The sequence below is a fragment of the Melopsittacus undulatus genome, chromosome 9 (assembly GCF_012275295.1).
Source record: "Melopsittacus undulatus isolate bMelUnd1 chromosome 9, bMelUnd1.mat.Z, whole genome shotgun sequence".
Classification (NCBI taxonomy): domain Eukaryota; kingdom Metazoa; phylum Chordata; class Aves; order Psittaciformes; family Psittaculidae; genus Melopsittacus; species Melopsittacus undulatus.
Window position 1 is genome coordinate 36638056 of NC_047535.1, and position 21533 is coordinate 36659588.

The following is a 21533-nucleotide window of genomic DNA, read 5'->3' on the forward strand; positions in this document are numbered from 1 at the left end:
ATCCCTTCGCCTTTAATAGAACTCATGTTGCATGAAAACCCTGCTGTCCCTAGGTAACACCTAGCCAAAGTGGTGTTAACCAGTGACCCAGGTGGCATCAGCATGGAGTGAGGGTGAAGGTAAGCACACAACCATGTCCCCACACCACAGCCCCCCAGGTTTTGCCATCCTGGAAGAATAATTTGCTATAGAGCCTCTCAGGAACTGTAGTCCTGTGAGTGCCCACTGATTTAGCCAGGCTTCAGCAGGGCTCTGCCTCTTCTCAGCATGATACTGGTAAATATTCCTTAAAGGAATTACTTTTTGAAGCACATTAGTCTTCAGAATTGGAATATATTAGCACTTTGGTTGCCTTGAACATAAAAAAGGCAGGAAAAGCTGCAAACAGAAGCTGTTATTTTGTTAAGGGCATCAGAGCCTGACCTTAAGTGAGGGAACAGGCTGGGATGGGGAACCTACTGTCTCTCAGAACTGAACCATCACTCAAACCCTCTTGAGTACCCCCATGGAGGTCTTCCCAGTGAAGTGCTGCCCTGAGGCAAACTCAACCCCAAGGCTACTTCCCCCCACCTTGGGATCCCCTGTGGCAGGTGTTGGCTCCAGGCAGAGGGTGAGGAATGGTGCCTTGGCCCTGTCCCTCCATCCTGGCTGGCAACGGCTCTGAGTCATCCCCCTGAAATCAGCCCCTGGGATGCATCAGAATACATCCAGGGTGATGCATGGTGGGAGCAGGACCTCTAACATTGCCTTCAAAGGAGCACAGCCGTGCTCCAGGAGCACCTGGGATGAAATTCAAGTCGGGTTGTGGAAGAAGAGCCTTTGTCTGCTTAGAGATGGGAAATCTGGGCCACTGCCACCAAACACACTGACACGGGAAATGTGCACTTCTGCAAACGCCCAATGCAAATAGACACTTACAAAACACAGGTATGCCTGGAAGGGAAGGATGAAATCCATCTGGCATGGCGCAAGAGAGGGGTGTCATGCCAACCCCTGCATCCCTGCTTGCTGCTTGGAACCAAAGCTTCCAGCATTCCCTGGCTCTCTGAAGCAGTTTGCTTATGAAAGAATTGGAAATTGGAGTTTTGTAGAGAAACCCAGAGTCTCTTGTGCAGATGCAGGGGAAGGCTGATGTGGTGGGTATGGGGGTGTCCTGGGGAAACCATTCCTGCTGTTGTTTCTCTCCTCCCTGCACCAGACCCACAGCAGAGCTGGAGCATGGCTATCTATAGCCTAAGGAGGGCTGCCAGCACAAATGCTCTTGATATGGATGCGTGGCCGGCTCGGCAGCACACTGACTGTCACTGTAGTTAGATACTGCATATTAGCTTAGGCTTCAGCTGCATCCTGACATGCTGCAGAACTTGTCAGTCAATCCAAGGTACCAAGACAAGCGAAAGGAAGGGTTTACTGCACGTTTTCCCCAAAACCTCAGTTCAGGTTTTGCTTTCCAAGCAGCTGTAACCCATTGCAAAACAAGAAGCAGCATCCTTGAGGTCAAATATAAGGAAACAAAATGCAGAAGCCCAACTAAGCTGCAACTTTATTTGAGGTCAGGGTTTTTTGCAGGGCTCCCTGGGCAGTCTGTTATGGCTCCAAACAGCAGCAAAATGCTCCAGCTCCCTCTTCCCTGTGCAGGGCTCCTGGCTTCAAGCAGGACCAGACCCATTGACAATGAAGCCCTGCAATTTACTGCTACCTAAATCCTCCTTGGAGGACTTTCTTTGAATAAGCCCATTTGCTCCTTTCCCCAGCTGCATTGCTCCTGTTGACGCATCTTCCCTGGGAGCCAGGGCAGGGCTGTCACACCAGGAGCCACCTCAATGCCTGCCGGGCATTGACTGCTTCATGAAAAGGAGAAGAATACAGATCAAGACCAACAGACACAGGAGTGCTGCAAATTGTTCTTTAATTAAGGAGATGGGACATTCAGAGGAAGCTTAATTAAAGTTGCTCTCTGAAAGCACTTATTATGTCGTCAAGAGGCTGAGCTCAGCGGCAGCTCCTGCTGATGCTGGAAATCCCTCTTGGGCTGCCTTTACTATGCGTGTTTTCTCCTCACACATCGTCCTTTGGCTGAGTCCTGACCAAAGGAAGGTGCTTTGCAGTCAAAATCAGAGTGCTTTTTTCCAGCTCCATTTGCAGAGGTGTGTTTATTTGTCTGCCTCTTGGTCCCTGTTGCATCTGCTGGATCCCAGCGTTTCCTGCTGTAGCATTACTACCTCTGCACCACAGCTCCCATCTGCCCAGGAAACACTTTCTGTCCAGATGACTTCGAAAGCCACACATGCACCCAAGGCGTTTGGCACTTTTACTATGATTATTAATGACACTACACTGGAGCTAATTGCATCCCCTAAGGAAGGACAGAGCGTGATCACCTTTGTTTTGTGGGAGGCTGCTTTTTCACCCAAACCTCCTGTGACTGCCCCTCAGGGCAGCTTGGGTTCCCAGTGAAAGGGCTGAAGAGGATGTGCTTAGCACCCTTTAGGATCCTCCACTTCTGTTACAAGTTCTTGGCAAGATCCCTTCAGGGTGCATAGATCTGAAACAGAGTGCACAGAGATAAGCTAAATTCATAATGTCAATGAAGTCACCCGAAAAAACACCCAGAGTTCACTCTTAAGCTCACACAGTTCCAACCCCCTGCCACAGGAAGGACACCTTCCACTATACCAGCTTGCTCCAAGCCCTGTCCAACCTGGCCTTGAACACTTCTGTCCCACCCAAAATGTCATTGAGAGGTAGGGGTGGAAGGAGCCACTTTTGTTTCCTTCCATATTTGAAGGGGCTCTTGACCCCAGCACCGACCAACCACCCTTGCTGCCACCCTGTGAGGAGGCAGCTGCTGTGGCCTTGTGCCATTTGGGGTCCCACTTGGGGCTGGGGTCCATCGCTGTGGCAGCCATGGCCCCACAGACCCTCCAGAAGGGCAGGGCAGGGCCCTTTCCTCAGGTATGAGCTGGCCCACCCCAAACCCAGCTCCTCAGCCCTGTTTTTGAAGGGGCACCAGGCAGAGAGGGACTGGCTTTGCCCCCATTAGTTCAATCATTCACAACACCATTATGTGGGGCCATACAGCAGCAGCAGATTTTGAGAAGGGGAAGGAAATAATCCAAACCCTTCTGACAGCAGGTTTTGCCATAAAATAAAGTAAGGTCAAGGGACCCGCACAGAACACAGTGGTGGGGAGTAAAGCGGCAAGATGGACATCATCAGATCCCCACAGATGTGTTCAGCAAGGTAACAGCAATGTCCGAAGGCCTGAACCTGAACGCCCATGACTGCCTGTACTGCAGTGCACTGCACACCACCACAACCCTGACCGCCATACCCCACCACACAGCACGGCCGTGCGCTGCCCTACGCGACAAGCCACGCCCCCACCACCAAACCCCGCCCCCAAGGACAAGCCCCGCCCCTTCCACCTCCGGCTTCTGCCAATAAAGAGGCAGCGGGCGGGCCGAGCCGCACCCTGAGGGGGTGGCTAAGCCAAAATGGCGGCTGGAGGACAGCGGCCCAAGCTCGACGCTGCTGCGGACGGTGGCGGCGGCGGCCGGAGGGGAGCGGTGACGGCGTGAGCGCGGCCGAGGCCCTTCCACTGCGGTTCTCGAGGCGTCATGGAAGCGGCGGCAGGGGGCGAGGACGGCGAGGAGCCCCCGCGGGAGGCCCGAGTCCTGGGGTCTGAGCTGGTGGAGACCTACACGGTGAGGGCTGGAGGGGGCGAGTGGCGAGGCCGTGAGGGACGTGTCGGGGAGGGGATGTGGGTGACAGTGAGGGGTGAGGTGTGGTGAATGTATTACTCTAAATGTAGTAATACTCCCCCCGGCGAGGTACCGGGGGAGCTGGCGAGGCCGAGCTTGGGGCTGGCTGCCTCCTGCCGCCGTCTCCAGCCCTGCGCTGGGAAGCCGGGCAGCAGGTTCTGGCTTTGTAGCCTCGGTAAAGCCAGAGGGAGAGTAATTTGGCACAAATTTGTGAGTGGTTTTTGCCCCTGTGGAGGGACCCGTGCTCTGAGAAACCGGCGGAAGGTGCCGGGTGCGGGTCTCGGCAGGCGCAGATCGCCCTGAGCCCATTGGAGCTTTGACCCTTCGGGAGAGCTGGTGTTACAGCACCCAGGGACTGCGTTTGCAGATGTCGTGGTCTTGCTCGTATATACATATATATGCATGTCTAAATGTGTGTGTGCATATGATTATGACAGAATTGTCATGGAGTAAACACGGCTTTTAAAGCTGGACCAAACATAGTAGGGAATTTTTTCTTCAGGTGAAAATACGGTAAAAATTCTTCTGGAAAAGATGTTATTTTCAGAGGAAATCAGATTTTTTGGGACACGTAGCTTTTTCTCATACCCTATAGAAAGAGGACAAATTGTCAGCAGTGTGTTTGTTTTGGGGAAGGAATTAAATGTTTGATGTATAACTTGTTTTTCAACTGGTTGCATGCTACTAAGAGTTAATTGGTCTGTTTTTCAGGAAGAAGCTCATCATAAAACAAACCTCAGTATAATTGCAGCCAGAAAACATCTTGAGCACACCACCCTTCAGTTATATAACTAAAAATGTTTTCTTCTCCTTTTAGTGTGATTTGAATGATTATATAGAATGCCTGTAATGACACCAGGTTTCTTTCTGCTGTAGGAACTTAAAAGAAGAGGGAGTGATGGTTTAGAAAGGCAATATTTGTAAAGTTGCATAATAGTTACAAGTAATACTTCAGGTTACTGATGCTGGAAAGGTATGCACAGAAAACAGCAACAGGAGAGTGATTTCTGAGTTTTTTTTTGCAGGACAGAGCATGTGCACAGCTGTAGTACATGAAAGGTTTAATGCCTTTCCAGTTAATGACCCTTGAAACATCCCTGTGTGGGAATTACTGTCAGGTGGTGAGTAGTTGTGTTTATGGGCAAGAATGTTATGAGCATGGTGGCTGGAAACTTCAATGTCAGGTGTGAACCAAGACTTAGCAGTGTTCATGTTGGTGTTGAGAATTTTGCAATACCAGTGAATGAGAAAATCAGGTGAATTTAGTTGAGAACATTAAAATGTTATCTGCCCCCTTAAGCCACAGGTGCTTATGGACACAAGAAGTGAAATGTTAGCTACTGTGCTGCTTCAGCTTGCAAACTAGTATTGTGGTTCAGCCAACCTTTATGTGGCTGCTACCATTGTTGTGCTAGACTGAGCTGTAGTTCAGGGGTATAACTGTGCTCCAGGTAGTGTTCAGCAGATCAGCTGATAGTTGGGAATAACATCTTAAGCTGCTGAAGCTAAACCCAAGGAAGCTTATTTCTTCAAAGCCAGATTTCTTTCGTTCTTTTTTTTTTTCTTAATTACTAGGGTTCTGAAGATGCCATGTTATTTTAATGCCATTTTTCCTTGGGAGCTTTAAAAGTAGGGTGTTTGAAAGGCAAAATTTATCAGTATTTGGTCCTACTTTGATTCTCTTACTGCATTTTTGAAGGAGTTGTGGCATTAAGCTTACCTGTGTGTAAGCCTTCTAAAGCTCTTGGCAGGGCTTCAAGCCTGCAGCCAGTTTGTATGAAATAGACCCAAGCCAGTAGAAATGTAGGAATAAATCTTTAAATGAAAGCAGAAGTTGTATGAAATTATTCACAAAGTGAAATGTTTTACAAAAATTAGCATTGATGTTTCAAAATGAGGTTAGTGACACTTAAGTATGTGATAAAGACCTGTACTAGAGCAGAAATGAAGAAATTAAATGATGTAAAAGTCAGGCAAATCTGGTGGATGTGAGAAAGGAAATAGAGCTGTGGCAAGCTATGTATTTATCTGTTAAACAAGTAGTCAAGGTGGCAGTGGTCTTTGGTTTTATTTTTCCTCTTGGCATGTGTACTTCCCACTGTACTCTGTATTTGAGAGCTCAATCTCAATAGAATTGAGATTTATTTCAATGACATTCATTTTACAATTGTGAGTTTAAATCCTCTAAAATATATCAGAGAGGCCCACAGTTCTGTTTTATTTTGAAGATGCTTTAAAAAAAGTGATTCTTGTTGGAGTTATCAGTGTGAAAGGTAAGGTATGGATAAATCCAGCAGGAAAAAATACTGCACTTACTGATGCTTTTTTCTGTTGGGCTAGAAAACTATGAGCACTTCTACTAGGTATTTCTCCTGCATGTCACTTAGATGCTGACTGGTTGCAGAAGGCCTCAAGGCTGCCAGTTCTTCCTTTGTTTACTACTATGCATTTGTTTGCCCTAGAATGGCCTTTCTGCTTTTCCTGTCTTTTGCAGCTGTTTTTAGTGTAATCACTAGCTTTGATATTTAAGGAAAATACTGTGGCTTCCTTTAATGGGTGTAAAGTGTCTTGAGTTCTTAATGAAGCAGAGAAGGAGATGTATTTGCATCAGTGCTTTGGAATTTGGGACTGTCATGGGTTCAGCAGTAGACTACTGGCTGCAATCACACCTGTGTCTCAGGCTTCCTGTGGGCAGCACTGTTGTCTGTTAAGTGTCTTTTTCTTTACAGTACTGAAGCATGTGAGGTTGGATGAGGGATGCTGTAAAATTCAAGCTTTCCATGGAAAGTGAAATGGACAAGTTTTTGTAATGTGTGCTTTAGTAAATATTTTCCCTTTAAATACTAGGGAAATGAAAACATGCTGTTTGGTGGTGTGACTACTGCAAAGTTTGTAGAAAATACTGCAAATACACAGCACTGCAGATCCACTAAACATTTTACAAAGTAGAACTTAGCCAAAACAACTCATAAATTGAAAGATTTACAAAATTTATTACACAGAAAAGTTTGATAGAGACATGGGGAGGAGGAGAAGCTGTGAATGTAAATACTTTTATATTAGCTTAATAGAAATGCAGTTTATGTCACAAATATGGGTGGAGGCTTCACATGGTATATTTGTCTGGGAGACAGTGAATGTGAGAGAATTTAATCATCCATCTACTTATGCCTTCTAGCAGTTGGCTTGACCAATAGGCAGTCCTTGAAGAAGCTTAACCTAAACTGGCAGCCTTGTCCTATTAGTGCATTTGAAATTAATTGAAGATGAATTTAGATATGTCTTTTTTAGAAACTTAGGGGGGCTTTTTTCTTTTTCTGTATTCCAACAAGTCTTTGGAGCACATAAGCTTATTGCCTTTATATTTGTTCTTTAAGATAATGGCAGCTTGTGGATTGATGTGAAATCAGTTGCTGTCATTCTGCATACTGATGCTGTTTGAGTGATGAATATGTGCTGACAGCTCTGGCTGTTTTCTACATGGGGAATGCTATGGCTTTTTAAAGACTCAACTGGAGGAATTGTGTCAGTGCATGTAAACACTCAATTTAACAGATAGCTTCTTGACCAGACTATCCATTTGGCTCAGTGCTATGTTTCTAGGAGTGGTCAGTGCATGCCATTTCAGCAAAAGGATATGAAACCTTTATTATAAATTTATTGCACACAGAGAGGAGGAACACTCCTTCCTCATCTTGTGGGCTGTGAAGTTTACTGTTTTCAATGTCTAATCTGAGGGTTTTATGCATTGTGTACTCAGTCTGTATTCATTTAGCTATACTGCTTGATCTACCATAATTTAGCACAGTCAGCTTTTAGAAACAACTTAGTCTTTTTATTAATGGCTTCTAAATGTAGTAATACTCCAGTGCCAACTTTAATCTTCTGGTTTCTTTGAGTGTCTCCTTGCTTTCCTTAGGGTTACTTTTGAATGCTCAGGTTATTCCTGTTCTAGTTTGTCGTTGGCTTGGTGAATAATCCTGGTTTGCTGTTTCTCAACACAGCATTATGGGAATGCAGACACAGGCCTTACTTAATTGAGACTGTAATTCTGTAGGCATTCATCTGTGTTTCCAGTGCTCATTGAACACTGACGTGTCATTTGCTGTGTGCATTAGCCAGGCATCTTGGTGCACTTCTCAGGAGGACTTGAGTTTTGTTGAGGAAGCCAGTGTCAGATGCTTATAAAAATATAATTGGTATGAGAAAGTTCACATTTTAAAATGCAGGTGGTATTCTATTTAATGTTTTGTGTGCTGCTCTGTACTAACAGAACAGAGTAAAAGGCCAGTGAAAACTGGACTCTTCAGTAACAAATTGAGACTGTTGATGCTTTTTTTCCTTCAAGTGTTTTAGCACCTAGATGCACAGCATTCTCATAGCAGCTGTGAGTCAGGTCTATGTGATCTGTGGTAGTAAGCAAGTTCTTGGCTACAAATGCTTTTAGGATTTGATTACAAATTCGTGTTTTCCCCAGGGAATATAGTTGGATGGAATAACAGTTTAATTTGTTCTTTTCAAATACTTGTAGAACTGGTTTTGCTGAGCTTTTTTTTTGTGTGTGTGTGTGTGTGTTCTATTTTGTACCTTTTAAATTTCTTTGGGATAGCTTGCTTCCGGCATATCCAAATGTACATTGTGAGCTTCCTGCAGAACTGGTACTGATCTATCTGGAAAGTCAACTACAAGGAAAATCTTGAATTGCTTGGTATATGCATGTGTAAAAATACTTAGCTTTTGTAAAGACATGTTGGGTTGCTGTAGATAATTGTAGTGATTCTTTGGGCATTGTTGTAGCTCTCAAAAAGCTGTCTTGTGTGTTTTACCCTAAAAGGAATGAAATAATCCAGCCCGCCAAAGGATTTGTCTATTTCACAAGAGTAAGTTAAGGGAAGCAGATTTCTACTTAACTGTGAAATGATAGCAGGATGCTTGCAAAGTTCCTCTGCCTGTTGTGGAACATGGTAAATTGAAGGAGGGATGCTGCTGTTGCAGGCTTGTTGTGGATAGCTTTGAATACCAATTTAAGTAGCAGGAATCTTACAGGAAGTAGCTTAGAGATCTTGGTTATTAGCCTTTGGCTGCAAAAATGAAAGCTGTTGCTTTATGTTGCTATCTGTATGGTGGGGGGGGGGGGGCAGTCTTGTGAATGAGATGCATCATCTTACATTAGCAAAGTCACCTTAGAGTCTGGATTAGATTTTAGTTAACTGCGATACTTCAGATACTTTCAGAATGTACAATCACCTTATAGTGCTACAATAACCACCATGCCTCATAGTGAACTTTTCTTTTAAAGACAAGTTGCTTTGCTGTCTTTTTACTGAAATTTCTTCCTTTCAGGTATACATTATCCAGGTCAGTGTTGGCAGTCATCAGTGGACAGTCAAACATCGTTACAGTGACTTTCATGACCTGCATGAAAAGGTAAGAATATTAGAACTGTGCCCTTAGTATTGTACAGTTTATATGGTTGTGTTGTAGGGGACAAATTCTTTCCTAAATAAAGAGTGAGAATATCTGTCAGATACCATTGGAACTGCAGACTAAGTCCTTTTTTTTGTATGAACAATATTATTTCAGCCTGTTACACTCCCCTCTACAACTGGGGAGGGGTGGCCTTGGGCAGAACCTTCTATCAGAGCGGAGTGCAGGCTAGAGTCGTTAAACTTCCCAAGAGAAATGTTTATGATCAACTGATCTGGTAACCAAATGCTTGATTGGCACAAAGCCTCTTTTCTGGGTATGGTGGATGGTAAAACTGTTGTTAGTATGATGGGGTAGTTGCTAACCAGTACTGATTTAATAAAGAAGCAGGTGAAAATGAGGGGAAGATGAATTTACTGAAGTAATTTTATTTTTGGATCTTATCAGGATCAGGCAACATGCTCTTAATGTGTTCTGTTGCATCTTTTGTACAAGTTCAGGTAGTGAGTTGGGTTGTAACTCTGGTCTTTGTCTTTCAGCTTGTTTCAGAAAAGAAAATAGATAAAAATCTATTACCTCCTAAGAAGATGATTGGAAAAAATTCCAAAAGCCTTGTGGAGAAAAGACAAAAGGAATTAGAGGTCTACCTGCAAACTCTGCTAGTCAAGTTCCCTGTTACTGCTCCAAAAGTTCTGTCACACTTCCTACACTTTGATTTATATGTGAGTTATGTTTTTAGCATATGAATGAAAGCTTGAGTGTCTTTCTCTGGCTCTGTGACTTGGAGAGAATTGTGTGAAATCTTTGCAAAATAGCTGAAAATGCTCTTTTTCACCATTTTGCACAATGTAATAAACAAGGAAATATAAAGATTTCTGACACCACTTTATTGCAGCAGATACTGTGCTGAGGAGTAGTGTGGGTAGGGACTTCAAGAGGAGAAAATAAATGCTGGCAGGATAGAAGCTGTGGATAAACCTGAAGCTGAATTGGTTGTCATGCTCAAGTCAATAGCACTGGCTCTTTGAAGAAACATTGTATAATTGATCTACACCCCCCTACTTAGTGGTTAATGTTTAGAGTTGTGGTTCACACTAAAACAGTTTCTAGTGGCCCAAATGAAGAAAAATGTTGCTTTTCAGTGAAAGGAGCACTGATGGAGTGCCCTCTAGGGAACCATCTCCAGCTAGCAGACAGAATGTTACAGTAAAGGATGCTTGAAGAAAGAAGCTATGACTTGCCTTCATGTTCAGACTGCAATTTGTACATTCATCTCCTATGTATAGTTAGGAGTTTTTTTTTCCAGTATGACCTCATGTTGTTAGGGGAAGAATGAACTTTGTAAGAGGGAAAATGCACTGGGGAGCTCAGTGAAAAGGAGGAACAGTAATTGCCCTTGGGGGGATGTGCTGAGATGGCCCTTCACAATTTCATATAAAGGCTTCAGGTGGTCCATTGGGTGTGTTAATGAAGTGTTATCAACAAAAAAAACCCTGATTTAGTTAAGTTACATGAACATAATTATCCTGATGAGAATTTAGAGTTTGACTTGAATGATAGTAGAAGGTTTACTTCATAATGTTGCTATTGCACTTCAGATTTGAGTGAGAAGCATTAGTTTGTCACAATCAAACCCACTAAAATCGATTGGAAATTTTAACAGATGGCACACACTACCTGATCATGAGGAAGTAGCATAATTTTTCTGTTCTCTGGCTACTGTCTCTTAAATGGTCTCTTTCATTAATGTTTCAGTGCTGTAACTTCAACAAAGCTTTTTAATGCAGGCAGAATTCTTCCTAGTCCTTCTCTTGGTTTACTGTTAGACTGTTATTCTTCCTCTTGCTGTAATGTTCATGATTTTTTCCTTTTCCAAAGAACTAGTATTATTTGGGTATGAATCCTTCCCTGATTTCATATGGTGCTTGTGTATTAAGAGCAAAGTTATTGCTTAATCTGCATTTCACTGCTTTAGAGCAGTCTTACTTGAGGTATAAACTTAACTGTTTTTGCTTGGAACTTTACTTTTAAATATTTACCAAAGAAGTTGGTTATTCAGCAGAAAAGCTAAATACTTACCACAGCACTTCTACTGGAAAATGACCTTCCTGTAGAACTTTGATCTTCTAAAATATCTTTAATACCAAACAGCCCTTGTTTGTGCTTGAGCCATTATTATAATCCCTAATATATGTAGGAAGGCTGCAGTATTTTTTGTCTATACTTAATTGTAGTCTTTCCAGTAGGAATTATTTAATTCTATTTTGCAGATGAATAGAATTAAACACAGTAGAAATTCCTAACATAGATACTGAAAAAACACTTTGAAGCCTTTACATGTCCCAAGGAAAAGCCAGGTGCAGTTTAGTTAAGAGAAGCATTTTCGTGTAACAGTAATATAGAACATTATTATTATTTTGACATTTAATAAGATGTCTCCAGTGATATGGGGATGCTTATTTTGTTGCACTGTCTTGTACTTTGTCATCTCAGAAGATCTGGTTTGTTAATTTACAGATAGAAGCCTTACCAAGAAAAGAATTGAGTACCCACAAACTGCTGTTCAGAGACACCTGCAAACAATGGATCTCTGGGTGTGATGCATATATGTAGTTAGAGCTGTGACAGAGGTCTCTTGTAGGTCTGACAGAGGAATAGAGTTGCTTTCTTTGCCTGCTAGTGGCTGAACAGTTGAAGTCATCATCTTGTTTGAATTATAAATGTAGAAGAAAATTCTGCTCTGTCCCAGATGACAAAAGGGATACAGAATATAGTTTTCAATTAAGTCTGTGCATGCCAGAGGAGTGTAATTGGCTTATTCAAATGGGAGTCAGAATTGTTGAATTTCAATTGGAATGCAGCTTCTAGCTTGTTGTTCTCAAAACTATGGTGTGGAGGCTTTGTTCATCCTCAGTGGGTGGGGTTTCAGTTATACTGAGAATGTGCTCTTTAAAATGCTTGCTTCATCAAATGTGCTGAACTGTCTGCTGTAGATGTACTGTGGATTTATTCCCTTGTAATGAATCATGAGGGATTTGTGAGCAAAGTAAACTCATCAAATATTAATTTTGTGATGATCCATAATATTTGTTTATCCTTTGCATCTACCTTAAAATGAGATGCGTGTGTCTAGGGAAAGCTTCACTATCACAAGTAGGTTTATTTTGTTCTTTCTGTGGGCCTTTCAGAGAACAGTGTTGGAATTGCTCAGAGCTATTTCTGGGCTTCCACAGAGCATTTGCATTTTGTGGAGGGATGTATGCCCAGATGGGAAATGCTTGTACTGATCTTTGTGAATGTTCAGATTTAGAAAGAACAAATCCTAGCTTTGAGAGCTTTCAGATTTTTCTTTCCTTCTGGAGCTGTCAGTGCCTGGAATGGAGGCTGAGCTCCTGGGTAGGTGCAGGAGGATGAAGATGATGATCGATGGGGAAAAGGCACTTTTGAATTACTGCGTAGCAGGCATAATAGTTGAAGTACAGAAAACTCATTGCTACTTATATATCTCTTCTTCCCTGTAGACCTGCTAATCTAAGGTTTTCTGTGTATTAGTGATATTCCAAGGAAAAGTTGAGTGCTTGATGCGTTAGGCTATTCTTAATCTTAATGCTGTAGCTGTAACAGTTTCTTCAAAATAGCTTTCTTTCAAGTTGGGCTGAAAAATTAGAACCCTAAATATGTAAGTAATATTTGGTTTATTCTTTGCAGGAAATCAATGGGATCACTGCTGCATTGGCTGAAGACCTCTTCCACAGAGGTAAATAACTGGCAAGAATTGAACTGGGAATATCCTCTGTTCACATACCTGTGATGTTTTATCTCCAGAAAACAAGAGACCTGAATCATCCATATCAGACTATGAGACTTTTTTCCTTCTTTCCCTTCACCTTTTTCTTGTAGTTTGCATTTTGATTCAAGCTGCCTTTTGGGACCAGCTGTAACAGTAGTGCAGCTACTTTTAGAAACAAAAGAAATTGGTAAATTGAGGCTTTGAAAAGGGTTTGCTAGTTTGTGTCTGTACAGGACAGGGTGTGGTACTGGTGATGAGGAACTGTTGCTAAGCTTTCTACCTTGGTATGTTTTAGTGTAACATGTAAGGAACAGTTTGTATCAGAGTCCTGATACAAGTGAGTGTTAAATGCAAGAGAGCACTTTACATATGTAAATAATGTTCTTCCAGAATTCAGGAAACATGAGACCACCTTAAGTCATTTAATTAAAGGATGTTTTTTTCAGAGGCTGGCAGATGAAAATGAAATGCACTTACTGTAGCTGCAACAGGTCTAATTGGTCCATTGGTAGCAGGAGGCATGTGAAATGATTAGCCCATACTAATTTTGTTTAAAAGGACATGCTAGATGCTACTGTATAATTCCCATGTTGGTAGGTAAAGCATGCGTCAGCATGCCATTTCAGATTGTTCTGGCACAAAATTAACTTTAGGTGAAGCCATTTCAGAGTTCTCAGCAAATTTTGGAACATTTTAAGGAAGCTTATAGAATCATAGAATAGTTAGGGTTGGAAAGGACCTTAAGATCATCCAGTTCCAACCCCCCTGCCATGGGCAGGGACACCTCACACTAAAACATATCACCCAAGGCTTCATCCAACCTGGTCTTGAGCACTGCCAAGCTTCTGAAGGAATGTCTCCTAACTTTGTAGTGCCTGTAGTCTTGCTGATACCAGAATGACCGATGTCTGACTGCTGTATGTTAGTTTAGCCTTCAGTAATGCGCAGCTGGACTCTTGGACTTGCTTCCACTGAAGCCAAAGGGAACTTTACTCCTCAAGCAGGGTTGTCAAATGCTCTATCATGGAAGCTGATGTTCTTCTCCATGAAGTTAAATTGATGCCCCTAACAGGAAGTAGAGAAAGATGGTTATTAATTCCACGTGTGTGCTTTGACTGCTGTAGTTCACTTTGTTCTTGTGCCTTCAGACAGCCTTTTGGGGGCTGCTTTCTACTGTTCCTACAATGAAATGGGATTGTAAAAATACCAGATAATGCATTTCATGTTCTGGGAATTTACATTGGTATTAGTGTGGTGAAAGTCTTTATCATCTCAAAGGAAACAATTTGCTACAAGTCTGCATTTAGGCAGCATGGCAAAAGATTTAAGTTTTGAGTTTTTTACATGGCATGTGCTGTTTTTATAGAATAAATCCTAACTGCCATAGAACTTAAGGCTGTGTTGGAAAAAGCTTAGTAACTCTTAGATTATATAGATAAACTTTGATGCCAGTCCTCTTTAAAATTGAGGGATGTGCCATTATGTGCAGTACGAGCTTCATGCTTGTATAATTTTTGCCCATTTGAACACCTACATTATGAAGACTTTGGTCCCTCCATTGGGAGCTTAGAGTATGTGACAAATATTCAGACCTTTAATCTCTAACATTAGGTACTCTGTGTACTCTTTATTCTGTTGTAACCACTGCAACGTTGTGTTTGAGACCATCGTATTCTGTTTTCTTAGGAGAGCAGTTGTTAATGGCTGGAGAAGTCTTCACCATCAGACCCTTGCAGTTATATGCTGTGACTCAACAGTTGCTCCAGGGGAAGCCTACATGTGCTAATGGGGATGCCAAAACAGATCTAGGTCATATTCTAGATTTCACTTGTAGACTGAAGTATTTAAAGGTGAGCTGTGCTTGAACAAGTACTGGAGATGTTTTCTACCACACTGACATGATTCTTAGCATACTTTTGGAGTCTAGCACAAGAACTTTACTCATAGCAAACACCTGCAAGCACTTAGAAGTCAATGCTAAGTGCTTATTCTTCCAGCTTTCAGTACAATGTAGTTTTCTAAAGGATGTTGATTCTGTAGTGTGATATGGGCTCTTCATCAGTGCTCTCTAGAAATGCAGCCAGAGCATCTTACTGGGTGCTAGTAGGAGTGGGGTGATAAATATTCTCTTAAACTCTGCTTTCTTTGTGGACACTGTGGGTAGGCCAGTGTGTGTGTATACATGTATACATATATATATATATATATGTATACATATATATATATGCATGTATACATAAATCCTGTCCCCTTTCTTTCCTTTGACTATATCTAAAATTTAAAAGCCCCCAAAACTAATAAACTCAGTTTCATAGATGAGATGGCCCTGAATTTCCAGCTAAAATACAGTTTCAGAATAAATGTAAAGTGGCCTCAGAACAGATAATTTTTTTTCTGGAGTCAGTTTCAATTTTTTTGAACCAAATAAGTGAAGTGGAAAGAGTTTTCCAGAGCAATTATTTTATCATTTCATGCTACAGCTCAGACTCTTTAAGCTCTTTATTACGTGAAGAGCTTCCTTTTAATTGCGTTGCGTGCTCAAAGGGGAAACTAAGTAGTGGAGTGAGGGAAGCTTTACTGGAGGACTGAAGAAGTTGAACAAGCAGAACCACACTTGTAATCATATTCCAGTGGATTTTAAGTTGCCTTTGTCATCTGCTGAACAAAGGTTTTTTGGCTGGAGAAGAGCAATATTAGGAAAACACCCATCTTCAGGATTTCTGGCCCTTCTGAATGCTTGTGAGTAGGCACCTTCAGAGCTTGTAAGATACATACGAGAACAGGCAAAAACCTTAACATATTTCTCCCAGAAATCTGTTTACAGCAAACACAAATGAAACTAAGTGTATTCTATGCTGCCAACATGCTCTGAGGCAAGAATCCAGTGCCTACATGGAAATACTAGATGCATGTTTTAGATGTGTGCCTGTGTCTAATGTTTTCTTCAAACCTATTTTGTCAACATCTTGAACTTCATCCACTGTAGTGAAATTGAAGACAGTTCTGTCTCAGAGTACCCAGATATTCCAAGAAGGCTGTTCTTAGTGAATGCAGCTCTAGCTTGGTCAGCTGAGCATGAAGCCTTCATCAGTCTTGCCTATGGTATCTTTGCATGCCTCATGTGCTACAAAATATAAGCACAAGGTGGCAGTTCAAGTTCAGTGCTTCAGGTTCAGTGCACTTAGCTGGAGCAACTGTCATTTTTTTTTCCCCTGAAGAGTTAATCTGCAAGTTTTATGAATCATTCCATACTTGAAAAATCAGCTGGAATTCTGGCTGTCATTCCAAGCTACTGTATTTGTGCCATTACCTGTCTAAGGTTATCTGAAACGTGGATGAGTTGGATTGTGTGTGCTAACTCTGGTCTTAAATATTGATTACTAGGTCAGTGGAACAGGAGGACCTTTTGGAACCAGTAACATTCAGGAGCATCTCTTACCTTTTGATCTGTCAATTTTCAAATCACTTCATCAAATAGAGGTACAACTGAGATACTGCTCATATTATATATGCTCTGCAAGTACCAGGTCTGCATATCTCTCATAACTGGTAATTGTGTGCTTTGATTTAGTGCTAGAACTGGGGAGTGCGGTGTTTAGAAGGACTGTTTCATTTGTGAAAAAAATAATGTTTCACAGGTCTTAAAAATAAGTTTTGGGTGTAGCTTTGCTTAGTGGAGGAGGGAAGGTTTTTCATCTTAAAGACTTTGTAATTCTGCATTCATAGTAAGTGTTGGATTGGCTGCACCAGACTGACATTTTCATCTAGTAATAAACACTGCCCACAGATTAACAGTAGTAATCTGGAAAGAATTTTTTCAAGGGTGGCAGGAACTTTCTGTTTACTGTGGCTTCCCTGATACACCAGCAAACGTGCCAGGTGCTGTGGTTGTACAATGTGTGTGACCATCCCTAGAAAAGGACCTGGCTGCTGGACAGACCTTTAGTGGTGGTGTTCCAAATGGTGCTATGGGAAAGAGACTTTAATTTTAAACTTGGGTTTGTGTAATTAGCTCGCTAGTGTATTAAATACTTATATTAGTATTCTCACTTCTTATGCTTTTTATTTACAATGGAGAACATGATACCTAACTAATAGTGTCTGCAGGCAGAGCTATGGCTTGACATACCTCTCTTTTTGGGAACAGTAATATATTGTCCCCTGTTAAACTGCCTGAGTAGTTTCACACTGAAGAATACATGAGGCAGGTAGAAAGTCAATGGAGAAGAAGCCTTTTTTTTAGACAGCTGTTTGAATTTCAGTTTTCTGTAGTCATGTCTAATTTCTTGCTTCAGCTTTACCAAATATTGTAATTTCTGACCTGATCATCTCAGGAGATTTTAAGATTGTGCTGTAACTACTTTCCAAATTGGTGGAGAATCTGGTGAAGCTTTTAGCTGCCTCTTCCATGTCTCTTATTTGTCTGTTCTAGCATTTCTGACCTTGTAACATCATATTTTTTTTTAATAGATCAGTCATTGTGGGGGGAAGCTTATCAAAGGTTTGACTTCATGTAAACATGCACTGGCCACAATGAGTGTTCGATTTTCGGCAACATCAATGAAGGTAAGAGTGAGTTCCTACTTCTGGTTGTTGTTCAGAGCACATGCAGAAATAACATGCACATTATGGAAACAGCCATTTGGAGTCCATGTACTTTTCTGTCCTGATTGTTGTGGGTTCTGCTTTTAAAACTGTGGAACTGTGAAAGGGTTTGCTAACTCTTCAGAGTCTCAGCTTTAAGTGGGGGAAGTGTTTACTAGTGTCCCTTCATGGGGCATTTGTGATGCCTTTATTGGAGTGTATGTTTTTGATATACATCCAGAACTGAATGAATGTGTCTTACTATTTTTCTGTCTGTGATTTGGCAAGGGCTGTCCAATAGCATAAAATTCACAGTCCCTGTATTGTTCCTCCATATTCTTCAGTGTGCATCATCTGCTGGTATTGAATCTCTCCCTGTAGATCTAAATTCTGACCCACTCAGCTCGTATTTTAAGACTTAAAACTTTAAAATGATAAACCTTAGAAATCGTCCTTATGTACATAACAGTCTTTGGATTGGCTCTAAAACTGTTAGCTTTCACTGAAGATGCAAGCACAGTATTTTAGTATACTTGTCTTAAATAGGAAATCCTAGTGCCTGAGGCCTCTGAGTTTGATCAGTGGGAGCCAGAGGGTGAAACCTCAAGTCGTCCAGTGACAGCAGTTATCCCAACTTGGAGAACTTTGACGACTTTGGATATGAGTCACAATAGCATCTCACAAATTGATGATTCGGTGGTAAGAAATACTTTTTCATTTGTGGAAAAAAATGTGATTGACCTTCTGTGGTGCATTATGTATCAGGGCTTTTGTATTTGCTTTATACATGTCTTTTTTCAGGAAGGTTTTCAGTTGCACTTGGTTTATGTTGATTTGCCCACCCAAGTTAATGCTTAGGAGATTTGTTCCTTTACTACTTTGATATTTTCTTTGCTAAAGGAGAAGTTTGTCATCCTGTACTCTGTAAGCAATACTTCCATCAATGCTGACTTGTTGAAACATTTTTATGGTTTTCATTGGCCTTAGGCCACTTACAGAAGTGGGATGTTTTTAAAAAGAACAAAACATCTCTTGGGCTCAACTTTGGAGTGTTATCAAGGCTGAAGCTTCCTGCATCTTTAAAAACCTGGGCTTGCTGGCAGCCTTCTTGACACCAAAACAATATGAAGAGCATAAAACCAAAACTTGGAGTATTTGGCTGATACCTTAGAATTACATTTTGCAAACCAGTTAAGAGAAGTAGCTTTCATCACAAGAATGTGTCAAATATTAACATAACTTTTTACTTGAACTACTCTTGTGAAGCAGAAAATAGCTATGTTTGTAGCTCAACTAGAAATCATGGATTTCTAGTGCAATTCTCTTGTTCAGGATTTTTCATGGTGATGACTTTAGGTTCTTCAGGTCTGAGTCTAGCCTGAACTCTGGGATGAATCATTGGTGAGATTACAGCCAAAATCACTGATGTTAGAATTCAATGTCAAGTTCAAGGCATGAGTCCTCCAAAAATAAAAGGCTTTCTGGATTAAAGTGCATTTTCAAGAGGTTTGTGTGGCCATGTAACACTTGGCTGGTAAAATCAAAACATAGATATGAATCATTCAGCTTATTATGGTTTTTGGTACTATTGTCTTTATCCAGATTTGTTTAACAAATATGCCAGTTTAGGTGGAACCTATTAGTGTTTGATCTATAGTTAATAGGGTGAAACTGAGAGGCATTTTTATGTCTTCAAAAAGAAACAGGTTCCAAATTAAAACTTAGCCATGCTTCTCAATATAACCTGGTTTTCTTAAGAGCAATATTTGGCTCTTGTATTGGACTGGGTCGTACGGAATGCCAGCAACCAAGAGGGACTATGCATTAGATACCTTTCTTTTGTTGTTGGTCAGCTGACAGTGAAGGAAGTATGGCCTGATTTATAAGATGAAATGCATTTAATGCATGCATTTTTTTTTCCTCCTCCCATAGAAATTAATACCGAAGATTGAATTCTTGGATCTGAGTCACAATGGGGTGTCTCTGGTAGAAAATTTACAGGTAAGTGGTGCTTTTGAAGGTGAAAGGTGATTTTTTTTTTCCCTCCAGACTCTCTGAGACCTTAGAATATATTTTCTTGCATCAGAATTTTGTTGCTCATCTTCCCATGGAGTGTAATTTAAGCCCAAATATGTTATCCTTCATAACACTTTTCATGATGCATTTCTTACTTGCTCTGGATATTATAATTTCTTTGCCAATATTGACATACAGCATTTAGTTCTTAACTAAATTCATTCACTGCCAGCTACATCTGTGGGTTGGTAAAAATGCAGTTGAGGTTCCTGTCTACAGGCTTGAACCTGTGAAATGAAAAATTTGATGTCATATTTTTCATGCTAGGCAATGTCCAGCATGAAAACCCTGTTGCATAAAAAGAGCAAGCTGTGATACAGTGTCTTTGATATTGTTTACTGAACATGGATGGGTTACTGAACATGACATGGATTTCCTGTGCTTTTATAGCACCTTTACAACCTTGTTCACCTGGACTTATCCTACAACAAGCTAACGTCATTGGAAGGCGTTCACACAAAACTGGGAAACATCAAAACTCTGAATTTGGCAGGAAATCATCTGGAAAGGCTGTGTGGTCTTAATAAACTGTACTCATTAGTCAACCTGGATCTGAGCAACAACAAAATAGATCAGGTAACTGCTGATTTTTCACTATTAAATTGTACTTCAGATCACAAGCAATTTTTCTAGTGGATGAAACTGCAAATTGAAGTGTTTGCAGTGGTTTTAATCCTGGTTATCATATGTAATTTATGCATGAAATGCTCAGTTTGTGTGCTCATTTTCATTCAGCCAATCTGTATTCATCCTTTTACTAAAAAACTTTCAGATTGATGAAGTAAAAAACATAGGAAACCTCCCATGCTTAGAGAAGGTGGTCTTATCCAGCAATCCATTGAGCATCATCCCAGATTACCGGACCAAAGTACTTGCTCAGTTTGGGGACAGGGCCTCAGAGGTAAGCCATTGTGCACTTCCTTTGAAACTGGCATGTGAACAAAATCTTCATTGGGTTGTGCTAGAAAGGTCTTAAGCTTATGAGGCACTTCTGAGTTTGCATTATAAATTCATGTTAGAGCTCCAATGGGATGATTGGTTTTGTATAATGGTTAAAAATGCACCTAAGTTTGCAGTAAGCTAATGTAATTTAATATTACATTAATTCTCATAGTTTAATGCAACTCAGATCTGCAATTTAACGTTTTCAATATTTTTAGATGCTTTAACATATTTTTTAGGTCTGTTTGGATAACATTGTTACCACAGAAAAGGAACTAGACACTGTGGAAGTGCTAAAAGCTATTCAAAAAGCAAAGGAGGTGAAATACAAACTGAGCAACTCTGATAAAAAGGTGAGTTGGTGCTGTGGGAGGAGTAGAGTGCACTATGTGCAAAAACAGCTTTCAAAAAGACTTCAAAATAGAACTAAGCAGAATTCATTAAACTTTCCTTAGCATGAAAGTTTTTATGCTTTTTGTGTGTTAATGTGGTATGAACTTTTAAGGTTGCTTCTTTTCCTATTTAGTTGTCAATGTAATTTGACTAATCATCTGACCTTCATTTTTGTACTGGCTTGGGAGAAAGGAAGTGGAAGGAAAATATAAGATGACTTAATGGTGTACACAATGAATATGCAGTTGACTCTAACAGCCATATTTTACTACTAGTACAAGTATTGTAGAGGTGCGATTTTACTGCTTGTGTTGTAGAGTGTTGAAATTACTTCCCCAAACCTTGAGTTTTTAACAGTGAGAAAGAATTGGACCTCTGAATCCTTTTTGTCTTCTCTCATGTCTGTGCTGTGTAGTTGATTAGTTTTGTTTTGGTAATAAACTTACTGGCAGAACATGTTCCGTCCCTACAGTGTGTAGAAATTCTGATTTCATTCGCTTGTGGTTTGTGAAAATAGCTGCTTGTTTTGTCAATACAGTGATTAGTCAGTGATCAGA

At 41.0% G+C, this 21533-nt stretch overlaps 1 protein-coding gene across 2 annotated transcripts in view; it reads left to right on the forward strand.

Annotated features, from left to right (window-relative positions):
• Positions 1–3491: 3491 nt before the first annotated feature.
• NISCH (nischarin) overlaps positions 3492–21533 on the forward strand; it is a 29640-nt gene continuing 11598 nt past the window's right edge. For both annotated transcript variants that reach the window (XR_004079698.2, XM_005142255.4), the window contains exons 1-12: positions 3492–3707; positions 9108–9191; positions 9731–9913; positions 12900–12948; positions 14668–14831; positions 16366–16461; positions 17452–17547; positions 18112–18264; positions 19498–19566; positions 20032–20217; positions 20414–20542; positions 20823–20936. Coding sequence is in view for 1 of the 2 variants with exons in the window: in XM_005142255.4 (XP_005142312.4) it covers positions 3621–3707; positions 9108–9191; positions 9731–9913; positions 12900–12948; positions 14668–14831; positions 16366–16461; positions 17452–17547; positions 18112–18264; positions 19498–19566; positions 20032–20217; positions 20414–20542; positions 20823–20936 (1410 nt within the window). In the remaining variant the exon portion in view is untranslated. The remainder of the gene's footprint in view (positions 3708–9107; positions 9192–9730; positions 9914–12899; positions 12949–14667; positions 14832–16365; positions 16462–17451; positions 17548–18111; positions 18265–19497; positions 19567–20031; positions 20218–20413; positions 20543–20822; positions 20937–21533) is intronic.